Source organism: Arachis hypogaea, chromosome 16, assembly GCF_003086295.3.
Source record: "Arachis hypogaea cultivar Tifrunner chromosome 16, arahy.Tifrunner.gnm2.J5K5, whole genome shotgun sequence".
Classification (NCBI taxonomy): domain Eukaryota; kingdom Viridiplantae; phylum Streptophyta; class Magnoliopsida; order Fabales; family Fabaceae; genus Arachis; species Arachis hypogaea.
Genome location: NC_092051.1, coordinates 1,368,236 through 1,379,237, shown reverse-complemented (window position 1 = coordinate 1,379,237; position 11,002 = coordinate 1,368,236). Strand labels below are relative to the sequence as shown.

Below are 11,002 nucleotides of genomic sequence, written 5' to 3'. Positions count from 1 at the left end.
TCTATTATTTTTTTTGGATTAATCGAATAAAGCTATTTTAATATGAAATAAGCTTAAAAAACAATAATAAATGTACAGTATCATTTTTGTTGAATCATTTTAATATAGAAAAATATTAGATGGTGAATACTTTTGATTTTACTTTACATTTAAATTAATATTAATTAATTATTTATTTATTTTTTATATTGAAAGTGTTTGTCCCGTAATATTTAGCCATAATTAAAGAAAAAATTATAAGATATATAAGTATTTATAAAAATATCTGAAAAATTTTCGTAATTAAAATATTGATATAAATTTAAAAATATAGTAAAGAAAAAAGAGTAAAGGGAAATATTTACATGATGACATCTTCTTATGAAAATGACATTATGAACCTTTAGATGGTTAATCAAATGAAAAAGTATAAAATATTAACATATTATCTGTCAATTTATTGTTAATAATAATTAATTATTATATTTTAAACACATATATAAAGAGACACATCTAGAAAATATATCTATAAAAACACTTCTATTAAACACAGTCATAAAAAAGACATTTTTATTAGACACATCCATAAAAACACTTCCATTAAACACAATTATAAATAAGAGTTGGCAGAAGTTGACAGAAATGCTATTGATAATATAGCGAGATTGTAATCAAATATATTTAGTCAAACATATTAACTCATCTAATGATCCACAATACTATCTTCATGCGAAGATGTCATCATGGGAGTATCACCTTACAGTAATTGATTGGTGGAGATGCATTCGGGGCCGGCAATGCCTGTGCCCTTTGTTTGTCTCATCCACCTTCTCCTTTTCTATATTATACATACCATTCTTCTTCCTTTCTCAGATCTCTCTCTCTCTCTCAAATAGCTTCCATGGAAGAAGAGGATACGGATCCATCGCCCCCGGAAACTGCTGGCAGATCGTACGAGTGTGTCTTCTGCAAGAGAGGCTTCACAACTGCACAAGCCTTAGGTGGACACATGAACATTCATAGAAAGGACAAGGCCAATAACAGAACTAAACCTACTACTACTTTTCTTATTCCTTCTTCTTTGATAAGTTCTTCTTCAACTCAACTTCATAATTCCGATCATCATCTCGGCTTCTATTACTTTTCATCATCAACTTCCAGACGGAATACCTATGAGGTTCATTCTGATTGTTCTTCTTCCAATCAAGGTTATTTTCCTCCACCAAAGGAGAGAAACTTGAGTTCTTGCAATAATAATAATAATAATAATCCATCATCGTCATCATGTGTTGCTCAAGTTAAAGACAAGGTACAAGATAACAGTGATGAAGGTGGCGGCCTTGATTTAGAGCTCAGACTTGGTCATCATCATCCTTAATTAATTAATAACTAGCATGCATATTATATTATTGTTATGTCATACATAGCTTGAAGCTTCTTCAATGGAGAAATAATGATGGCTTAATTATTGCTCTGGATCCATCCATTTTCTGATGAGAAATAAGGCAGCAGGTACTACTGAACTTATTACCTTTTTATCCACAAAAATTGTGTAGCCACATCATATTCTAGGGTTTCTATTCTTATATATACCAGAAGCTCCTAATTCATATATATTATGTGAATTAATTAATTATTGTAATTTTTTTTCTAAATAAATCTATATATTACATATGCATATACTTCCAAGAAGTGTGTCAATAGAATATGAAGGTCCTGTATGTATATATGTCCTTTAATTTAAGGTGAAAACTCAGGTGAAGTCAACTACACGTGAAGTTGATACTTGAGGTTGAGAGCCATTAGATGATTTGACTTATTTGACTAAATTTTCATCTAACGACTTCACGCAGTCAATGTAAAAAATAATTATTTTCACTAATATAACATTACGTGATTAAATGCACATGTAAAATGATTTTATACTGACAGTATATCAAAATTAAATTCTAACAAAATATGTTAAAAGTTATCACACTAAATTTTAACATAGATAAAGTTCTTTAGTAGTGAATACATCTAACTATCCAAGTAATAAGTATAAAATGTTGCTAGACTTGTGTTACGTTTTTTTTTTTTTGGTAAAATACTTATATTAACCAAACCAAACCAATGCTAATATTAAATCATCCAAATCAAATAATATTACATAGATGTCTCTAATCATATTTTTATATAAATTAAATTAAACTAATTCGAATTACACAATATAATAATAAATCAAAACACATGAGTTCAAATTACATGAGAACATTATTTTAAATATAAATTGAATTGATTAAATTCGAATTATACATTATAATACTAAATCGAATCAATGTGATTCTGATTCGATTTATTCCTTATAACAGATTATTGATATTTACTACTTTTAAGTTAATCTTTATTAATGAATGAGAGTCTGGATGAAGTTTAAGGACGATTAAAGTGTGACATATCTCACAAGCAAATGGTTAGAGGTTGAAAAGAATATTCACTTTCTTTTTTTTTTTTTTTTTTGTCAACTTACATTAAGAAACGCTCGAACTCCAGACCTCTCATTCGAGAAAAGAGGCATGTTTGGATTATAGCTCATTTTGTGATTTTGGTCGCTGCCTAAGCCTTTTTTACCTCCCGATCTTTCTTTCACTGTTTCTGAGAATCCCTTTCTCTTTTCTCTCTGTTTATTCTTCTTTTCAAAGACAAAAAAATTTAGGTGCATCAGATATAGTATTTTTGGTTTGGATTGAAGATTGTTTTTTTGCCTGAAACGGTATTGGAAGAATAAGTTTGATGGTGATTTGATATATATGGTAAAAAAAATGATCACGACAAAAACAAAAAGGACTTTGCACTTTTCTTTTTCTTTGTATCTAATATCTATATGTCAAAAAAGAGCTGAAGACAATTTTGTTTGTTTCTGATTCAAATTGTGTCTTTTTTATTCCAACTCTCCGAATTTTTGTCACGGAACGAAACTCAAATGGAGTCTTAGGATTCATTGCCTCAACAAAAACTATCATCAATTTCAAACGGCTTACCGGGGTAGAACAACGCCAATTATTGGAAATTTGGAATAACGCCCAACTTAATTACCCGCTGCTTCCAAGTCCAAAAAAAAAAAAAATTACCCGCTGCTTTAATTCATATCGTGAAGAAGTATATTTAAATCAAGGTGAATGGGTACACCCCTAAGGCATGTACATAAGTACATAACTAATCGGGTTCAATGCCTGTTTAAACTTAAAAAGCTTTATACATGATAGAATATCTTACAGGGCGCAGCATTAATTACAGTGATAAGAGTTACCTCCTTTCGGGTCTAACCAAGTTGACAATTGAATGAAATATCAGTTACCTAGTTAGGTAATACACTATAAGAAAAAGCACAACAAATGATGCTACAAGTGTAAACATTCTCCTGCTGGATTTTGTCTCGAATACCTGAAAGATGACACAAGATCACCAGAATAGACATGGGGGGTTAAAAAATTGATCCGAACAAAGGAAACAACTCCACCTACCCCATCCATTATCTTATCTTTATCCCCAAGATCCCAACAAAAATGAAAACAAGCAGAGCAGAAATAATAGAAAGGAAAGGATAAAATTAATAATAATAATAAAAAAGACGCTCTCCAAAGGGGACTACAATTACTTGTTCAACATACCATTTTAAATTTGTCCATAGTGCCTGAAAGGATTCCCCTTGATGAATCCATATCATTCCCCTAAAATCAGTGCCACAAGATTACTAAAACATCAGAAAAGACCAAATAATTTCAATAGTTTCAGCAAACATACCATACGATCCAGCATGCGATTATGACTATCCACCTCCTCGTGTATATCGCCTGATAACTGTTACAATCACACCAATTGGAAAAAAAGGGGGCTATTTTAGACCATTGTGAAAACCTGCTATTTAAATATGTATGAAATAAAATTCCAATTTCCACATATTTTAAAACTCAAGAACAACCAGTGGTAACATCATTAAGGAATCAGAAATTATAAGCACCGGCAATCAGTGAAGATGGCGTCCAAGAATAGAAAACTAAAATCGCAAAAAAAAGGAGCATTTTTTATTTCTTAATATTCAAAATTTCTAATTTCAAATTCCAGAAGATTGTAGTTTGTGTAGTACAAACTACATTCAACAAGCAAAAGATATAACAAAAATTTTAAAAGAAAATTATCAAACTAGAAATGTGTAGGGCATGTTGCTAGCAATAATAAACTTACCCTTTTCAGGAGATTGACTCTATCTTGCAATCCATCCATTGCTTGCTCATTATCATGCTCATCAATTTCATGGGAAGAAGAGTAGAGAGATTGAGCTCTGATGCCCCCCTCCTCAATGCCATCAAAAAGCGCAACTCTGTTGTTCCGATTGTCTCTGGAAAAAAAATGTAAAATCCCAAAATGGTCAAGCAACACGCACAAGCAAGATAAATTTTCCTATCTAAACATTCGAATAGTTTTAAACTGAAGAAATCAGACAAGAGACATTTCCATATTCCAAAATAGTCATGCAACACACACACAAACAAGATGCATTTCCCTTCCTAAATATTTGAACAGTTTTATAATGGCCAGAAATCAGACATGAGAGATCTCCACATTGTATAAAGTATCATAATAATTATATAATGTCTCAGGCATCAGCATTTGTAACATCTGAACTCTGCCGGAAAAGATACAAACACCTACGTACTTCTAAAATCTAAATAATCTGAACTCGGTAGAGAAGAGTAGAAACAGTAGCTATGCCTACATAAAGTGTAATACTTATGTACTATTATCCTTGACTTTTTATACTTTCATTCAAGTGGCCATAATGTAATGTAATATCAGTAAAACAAAACAGTTTAGCTTCTAATTTTACAAACAGAGATGGTGAAAAAATGTTATACAATGATGGTAGACCAAAATTAAGATATTCAAAATATTAGTCTTATAACCAGAAGCTAAATAAATAAGCAATATGACATATCTAACACAGCTTCACTATATGATAAAACACGGTAATAAAGGAACTATTTAGAGTGTGACTGCATTATGGCGCTACAAATATAAAAGCAAAGGCATAATTATCAGCCTAAGTAACCATATGTTACCCGAGTTACCGACCAGTACAGATTACAGAAGAATTGATAGTGCAGTGGAAACTCAAATAAACTGCATGTCATGTTGCGTACACTGGAAAAGCCAATAGCCCAATACCTAGAGGAGATAAGAGACATACAACATAACTCAAAATGAGAAGAGATCATACACTACATTGGTCCTCCTTGTCATGTTGCATAGTATAGAAGTTAGATCCACCTTGTCTTCCATAAGTGGCAGAATCAAATCTCGGAAGCATGTTCGTTTCCAAACAGCTGCTTAACTTCTCTACCAGTTTCATTGAAATTATTTCATGATCGTATGGCAGGAGCATTATTATTGACTTAGTTTATTAATTAATTTTGCGACACATTTTCAGCACAAGTCATGTGCATAATGCCTCAATGCGAACAGTTAATAAGCTAGTAACAACTGATCTTTTTTTTTTTAAAAAAAGGAATTTTAACTAAATTTTATGTTAATGTAATTTGAAATCTCATACTCAACCTAATTTTTTGAGTTAGATTCAAACTAAGGTTTGAGATCAATAAATCAAAACAGAATCTCCTCCAGACACCACAGCTGACAGCTCATATCTGTTACAGGTAACTCGCCATCATTCAAAATTCAGATAAAAGGTATTCTAGTTGGACGACGCAAGGGCCCGTGAATTGCGCAATCTGGAAAACTAAAAGCATCGAGTCTCTAATCTATAACAGAGCACTGAGAGCAGTTCCCCTGCTTATTCGGTCCGCACAATTTCACCTCTATCAAGCAAATACGATTTCGAAATCACTCCAGAAACGAAACGAAATCACAGCTTTAAAGCTGCTATTCGCAAATCAATTATCGCAATCAAATCTATACCAGATAAAGAAATACAGATCTCCAAAAACGACGCCGAATCAACGGATCTGAAGTGTGCCACGAAGCAAACAAGTACAGAAGTACTGCTCTAGCCTAGCATAAATGAAATTCAGTAATACTAAAAGTCTGAAACACAAGATCTAAACACTAACCGTCGAGGATTCATGGCTCACGAGATCGCAGATTCGTCGGCGAGTACTCGATCGTCCAATCTGCGTTCCCAGAAACAAAATCATCGCAATTAATCCACCGAAAAAATCCTCACGATATAGCTAATACATAAGAAAGAAAAAATCGGAAGGTGAATAAACAGAAGCAACGAGGAAATTGGTGAGTTGAGTAGAGGAACAACCTTGGTGTGTAGCTGAGTAGATGGATGAACGCAACAAGGAACCGAATAAGTAATAAGGTTTGTTTTATAGAGGATTATTGCAATATAGTTTTATCAATTTTGGAAGAGGAATATTAGGGGTGAGGAACTTTTGTGATTTGTAGCCATCAAATAGTCATCAATGATGATTTTAATGGTGTGAGATTGGTGTGAACTTTCATCCAATAGCTCACTTTTCTTTGCTAATTACATGCTGGCCAGAATTTAACAAAGTTGCTGGTCCCTAGACTTTTTCATTTTGGAATTAGGTGTCTATATTTTTTTTAATAAAATTTTATATTATTTTTAATTTTATAATTAAATTATTTTAATAAAAATATTAAAATTAATAGAATATTTTTTTAAATAATATATAATAAAAAAATTAATTTTTAATTATATATTTTCAATTCATTATAAAAATATTTTGTTAATTTTACTAGACTAGTACTTCAAATTCTGAATTATTAATTTATTTTTTTTTAATAAGAGAGCTCAAATACAATAAAGTGGAGCGATAAACAAGCCAGCAATTCAACATGAAGAAGTAAAGAAAAACAAAAATCTCTTTAATGTCATCTCTATCATTGCCATCAACAACAAAAAGATCCAAACTACTCCATTCTCTAAAATTGTTTAAAGATTTCTGAAATACCACCTCTGCACTTCCATCCTTATTATTAAAAATCCGTCTGTTTCTCTCTAGCCAAACGTTCTAAATAACCGAAAAAAAGCAAATGAGCTACTTGTTGCGCTCTACCTTCATGTTAGCAACACATGTCCAACTCTCAAAGTGTTCTTTTAGTGAGCTCAGAATAGACCACGATCTCCCAAGTTCAGATAGTCATTGACACCACACCTGCCAAGTAAACTCACAACCCAGGAATAAATGGTGAATATGTTCAACTTCTTTGTTACACAAAACGCACATGTTGTCACCTTGACTAATAATTCTCAATCTATGCAGTCTTTCTTTAGTATTTACTCTTCCTATCAAAGTAAACTAAATAAATAATTCCACTCGTGGCAGTACCAAACCTTTCCATAGGATTCTTGTGAAACTGTAGCTGTTTATATCCTCAGGGAGAGATTCTGATTGTACTACCTGCACAAAAGAATTAGTTGAAAATATACATTCCTTGTCAAACTTCCAAAAAATGCTGCCTTGCTTATCATGTGCTAGCTTTACAGGCCTTAAAGACTCATGCAAAAGATCCACTAATTCCAACTCTCATTAGTATAAATCTCGTATCCACTGAAAATTTCAAATCCACTCTAACTCATCCCAAAACCCACAATCTCCTATGACAGATTCTTTTTGGTTTGAAATGGAAAAAAACTTTAGAAAACTCATCTTTAATAGACCACTTTGTAGCCAAACATCTTCCCAAAATCGAGTCATTCTTCCATCACCCACCTCCATAGCCAACCCCGCAATCATCTTATCTTTCACAGTACTATCCTTGAACTACAGCTGACAGATATCCTTCCATGGACCCCCTCTAGTAGGTAATATTTGAGCTGATAACATCACATTTGGGTTCAAATCATAACAAAAACATACCACCTTCTTCCATAATGGACATTTTTCTTTTGAAAAACACCACCACCACTTGAATAGGAGGACAGCGTTTCTAACCACGGCATCACCTACCCTCAATCTCCCAACTTTTTTAGGGGTCTGAACCACCTCCCACTTAACTAGCGCCAGACCATTCCTGCCTTCCTCCTTGCTCCACAAGAATCTTCTCTGCAATGATATCAATTTTTCTGTCACTGCCTTCGACATCTTATACAGGCTCAAGTAGTACACCGGCAAGCTATTTAATATAAACTTAATAAGGACCATCTTACCCACTTTATTGAGCACATTTTTCCTTCCACAGGCTGAGCTTCTCCTCTACCTTGTCAATTATCGGTTTTCAAGTTCTATCCAGTCTTGGGATTAGACTTGATTTATCAAAGTTAATGGTTAATCCCGACATCATCTCAAAGTACCTTAGCAACCTGGCATAGTTTCTGATGGTCTCCTCTTCTGTTGGACACAACAATATAGTGTCATCTGCAAACTAGCAGCGGCACAAGACATCTGTTTCTGACTGCCTCCCCTACCATCTTATGCAGAACATCAACTAGAACAAATAGAAACGGAGATAGAGGATTACCTTGTCTCAAATTCCTCTCCATCTTAAAAGGTTTAGATGGTGAGCCATTTACCAGGATTGACATGGACGCGGTGCCAACACACTCCTTAACTCATTCCCTCCATCTCCAACCAAAGCCCATCTTCTGTAGCACAATGTTCACAAAGCTCCATTTAACCCGATCATAAGCCTTCTGAAAGTCTAGTTTAATGATTGCCGCTTTCTTTCTTTTCGTCTTCAGCCATTGCATTGTTTCGCAAGCAATAAGTGCCCCCATCATATATTTTTCGACCCTTCACAAAAGCGCTCTGCGTCTCCTCCAGTAGACCTGGCATGACTGATCTCATCCTCCTGACCATCACTTTGGAAATCACTTTGTATACGCAGCCTACCATGCTGATCGGTCGGAGGTCCTTAATCTCCTTGACTCCAGTGTACTTAGGTGCAAGAGACACCCAAATAATATTGGAGTCAAAAGGCAACCTTGAAGATCGAAAGAAATCCATAACAGCTTTGGTAAACTCTGTACCAATCTCATCTCAGCACTTCTTAATGAAATTCATGTTATACCCATCACTTCCTGGAGCCTTGGAAGATTCGCAATCCCAAACTGCCTCTCTAATCTCCTCCGATGTCGGTAATCTCTCCAAAGCTATGGACTCTTCTTCATCAATCTGATTTACCAGTCCGTCCCTAAATCCCACCACCGGTGATACAAATCTTTATAGAAATCTCTAATAGCAATCTTGATCCGAGCTTGATTTCTTATCAACCTTCCGTTAATATCAGGACATCAATTCTATTGTTCCTCCTTCTTGCTGACGCCATATAATTTATCAATTTAGTGGTTCAATTAAAATAATTGAATCATAATAAAATAATGTATAAAACTATAAATAAATATACAAAATATAAATATATTTTAGTACCAATCTTAAAATTACATAAACTAAAAGTATAACACTAAACAAAGTTTTATAATCTCATATAACTACAACACAAAATTAAATCGAAACAAAAAAAAAGTCAAATATCAAAGATTAAATCAATATTTATATACGTATAAAATCTATAATATTATATATTATATATTACAAAATAATAAAAAATAAGCAAAAAAATTATTAGTTTAGTTGTATCTTAGTTCTTAGTTTTTTATTTTTTATTTGAAAAATGTGTATAGTATATATTTTATTGTTTAATATATATTTAGTTTAAATTAAATATATTATATTAATATCTAAAGGATATGTATAATTATCATGAATACAAATTATGTGCTAATTAAACCTAATCTAAATTCCATTTTTTATAAAATAATGAAGATAAAATAGACATTTTAATAGACTTGTAAATTATATGTTCTATTTATGTCTTAATTAAAAGTCAAAATATAAAAATAATATTTTTTATTTATATATTTTTTGTATATTTATGTCTATATCTTGATAATTATGAGATAAATACTCAAATATAACCTATATTTTATAAAAAACTATTGCCAGTTGTATAGTTAAAATAAGATTTTAGTTATATCTATAAATTATATTTGTTTGATATAAATAGTTTAACTCCTATTTACAATATTATGTTAGTGTAATAATAAGAAGTAACTATTAATTTTTTGTGAGACTTAAATAAATTAAGCAAAAAATAACCAAAAAACAAACAAACTGCTTAAATAGAGGGATAATTTCGTTTAAAACTACTCTTAAATTCCTCCTAAAGAGAAGAAAGCTCCACATGATGAAGTTATAATCTCATTGTCATCTTTGTCATATGTCTGCCACTGTATTTGCATCTCTCATAATCAAACAGAAGTCAACACGCCAATTCTAATGCATGATATCCTTTATTTTGAACACTAATGGATCCATAAATCCAAAACCATCTTCGTGATTAGTAACAAGATTAAACGCTTTAACACAATCCGTCTCACAAATAGCATATCGTTGACCCACATCCAGATTAAGAGATATCCTTTCCAAATAGTAAATAATTCTCTTTGAAAAATACTATTACTCCCAATCATTCTCAGACACTCCATTTGCCAACTTCCATTACAAATGATAAATTAGCCTTCGAAAAATTTAAAAATTTAACAAAATTGTCTAAACATTAATTGATCACGTCTTCGTTAATCGAAAATACTTACATGACTAAAAGAATTGACACTTGGCACCACGTCATCCTCTACTTCACCACCGCTACTAATCCTCGCCTTAATGTATTCAACATTTCTCCTTCTTTTTCTCTTTTTTTATTTTATTTTTCTTCTTCACCATCACCATTAACTCTATCATAAAAAATGATAATATTTTCTCAAAAAATAATTCATCATCTCATTAGATTCATCCATCATCAAATAATTAAAAAAAAATATTATTAAAAAATATCAATTAAAAAACTAGAGAAAGAGAATAAAAAATAGAGAAAAAAAAAAAGAGAAAGAAAAAAGAGAAAAACGATGAAAAAAAAAATAGTGTTGTCGCCGCTGCTGTTAGATTTCATCTTTCGCCTCAGATTCACGTTTCAGATCCATGTCCAACTCATA

General features: G+C 32.0%; 2 protein-coding genes across 3 annotated transcripts; one reads left to right on the top strand and one right to left on the bottom strand.

The window, feature by feature from the left end:
* The first annotated feature begins 746 nt into the window (after positions 1-746).
* Positions 747-1,668, top strand: LOC112756423 (uncharacterized). The gene has a single exon (XM_025805013.3). The coding sequence runs from the start codon at positions 881-883 to the stop codon at positions 1,355-1,357; it is 477 nt and encodes a 158-aa protein (XP_025660798.1). The 5' UTR covers positions 747-880; the 3' UTR covers positions 1,358-1,668.
* Positions 1,669-3,194: 1,526 nt separating this feature from the next.
* On the bottom strand, positions 3,195-6,392 carry LOC112758134 (bet1-like SNARE 1-1). Of its 2 annotated transcripts, none has more exons than XM_025806734.3 (6): positions 6,287-6,392; positions 6,087-6,206; positions 4,204-4,357; positions 3,763-3,819; positions 3,630-3,689; positions 3,195-3,402 (listed from the first exon to the last, which is right to left on the bottom strand). In XM_025806734.3, the coding sequence occupies exons 2-6, from the start codon at positions 6,098-6,100 to the stop codon at positions 3,313-3,315; spliced, it is 375 nt and encodes a 124-aa protein (XP_025662519.1). In that variant the 5' UTR covers positions 6,101-6,206; positions 6,287-6,392; the 3' UTR covers positions 3,195-3,312. The 2 variants fall into 2 exon arrangements, with proteins under 2 accessions (XP_025662519.1, XP_025662518.1); XM_025806733.3 differs by having other exon boundaries at positions 6,087-6,146.
* Positions 6,393-11,002: the final 4,610 nt, after the last annotated feature.

What these genes read in the sequence shown, in the direction of transcription:
- LOC112756423 (XM_025805013.3), top strand. Translation starts at nt 881, where the DNA reads ATGGAAGAAGAGGATACGGATCCATCGCCCCCGGAAACTGCTGGCAGA.
- LOC112758134 (XM_025806734.3), bottom strand. An exon ending in GAGTCAATCTCCTGAAAAGG is followed by an intron (nt 3,820 to 4,203) that starts GTAAGTTTATTA and finishes TGATTGTAACAG; the next exon opens with TTATCAGGCGATATACACGA. An exon ending in ATCGCATGCTGGATCGTATG is followed by an intron (nt 3,690 to 3,762) that starts GTATGTTTGCTG and finishes CACTGATTTTAG; the next exon opens with GGGAATGATATGGATTCATC.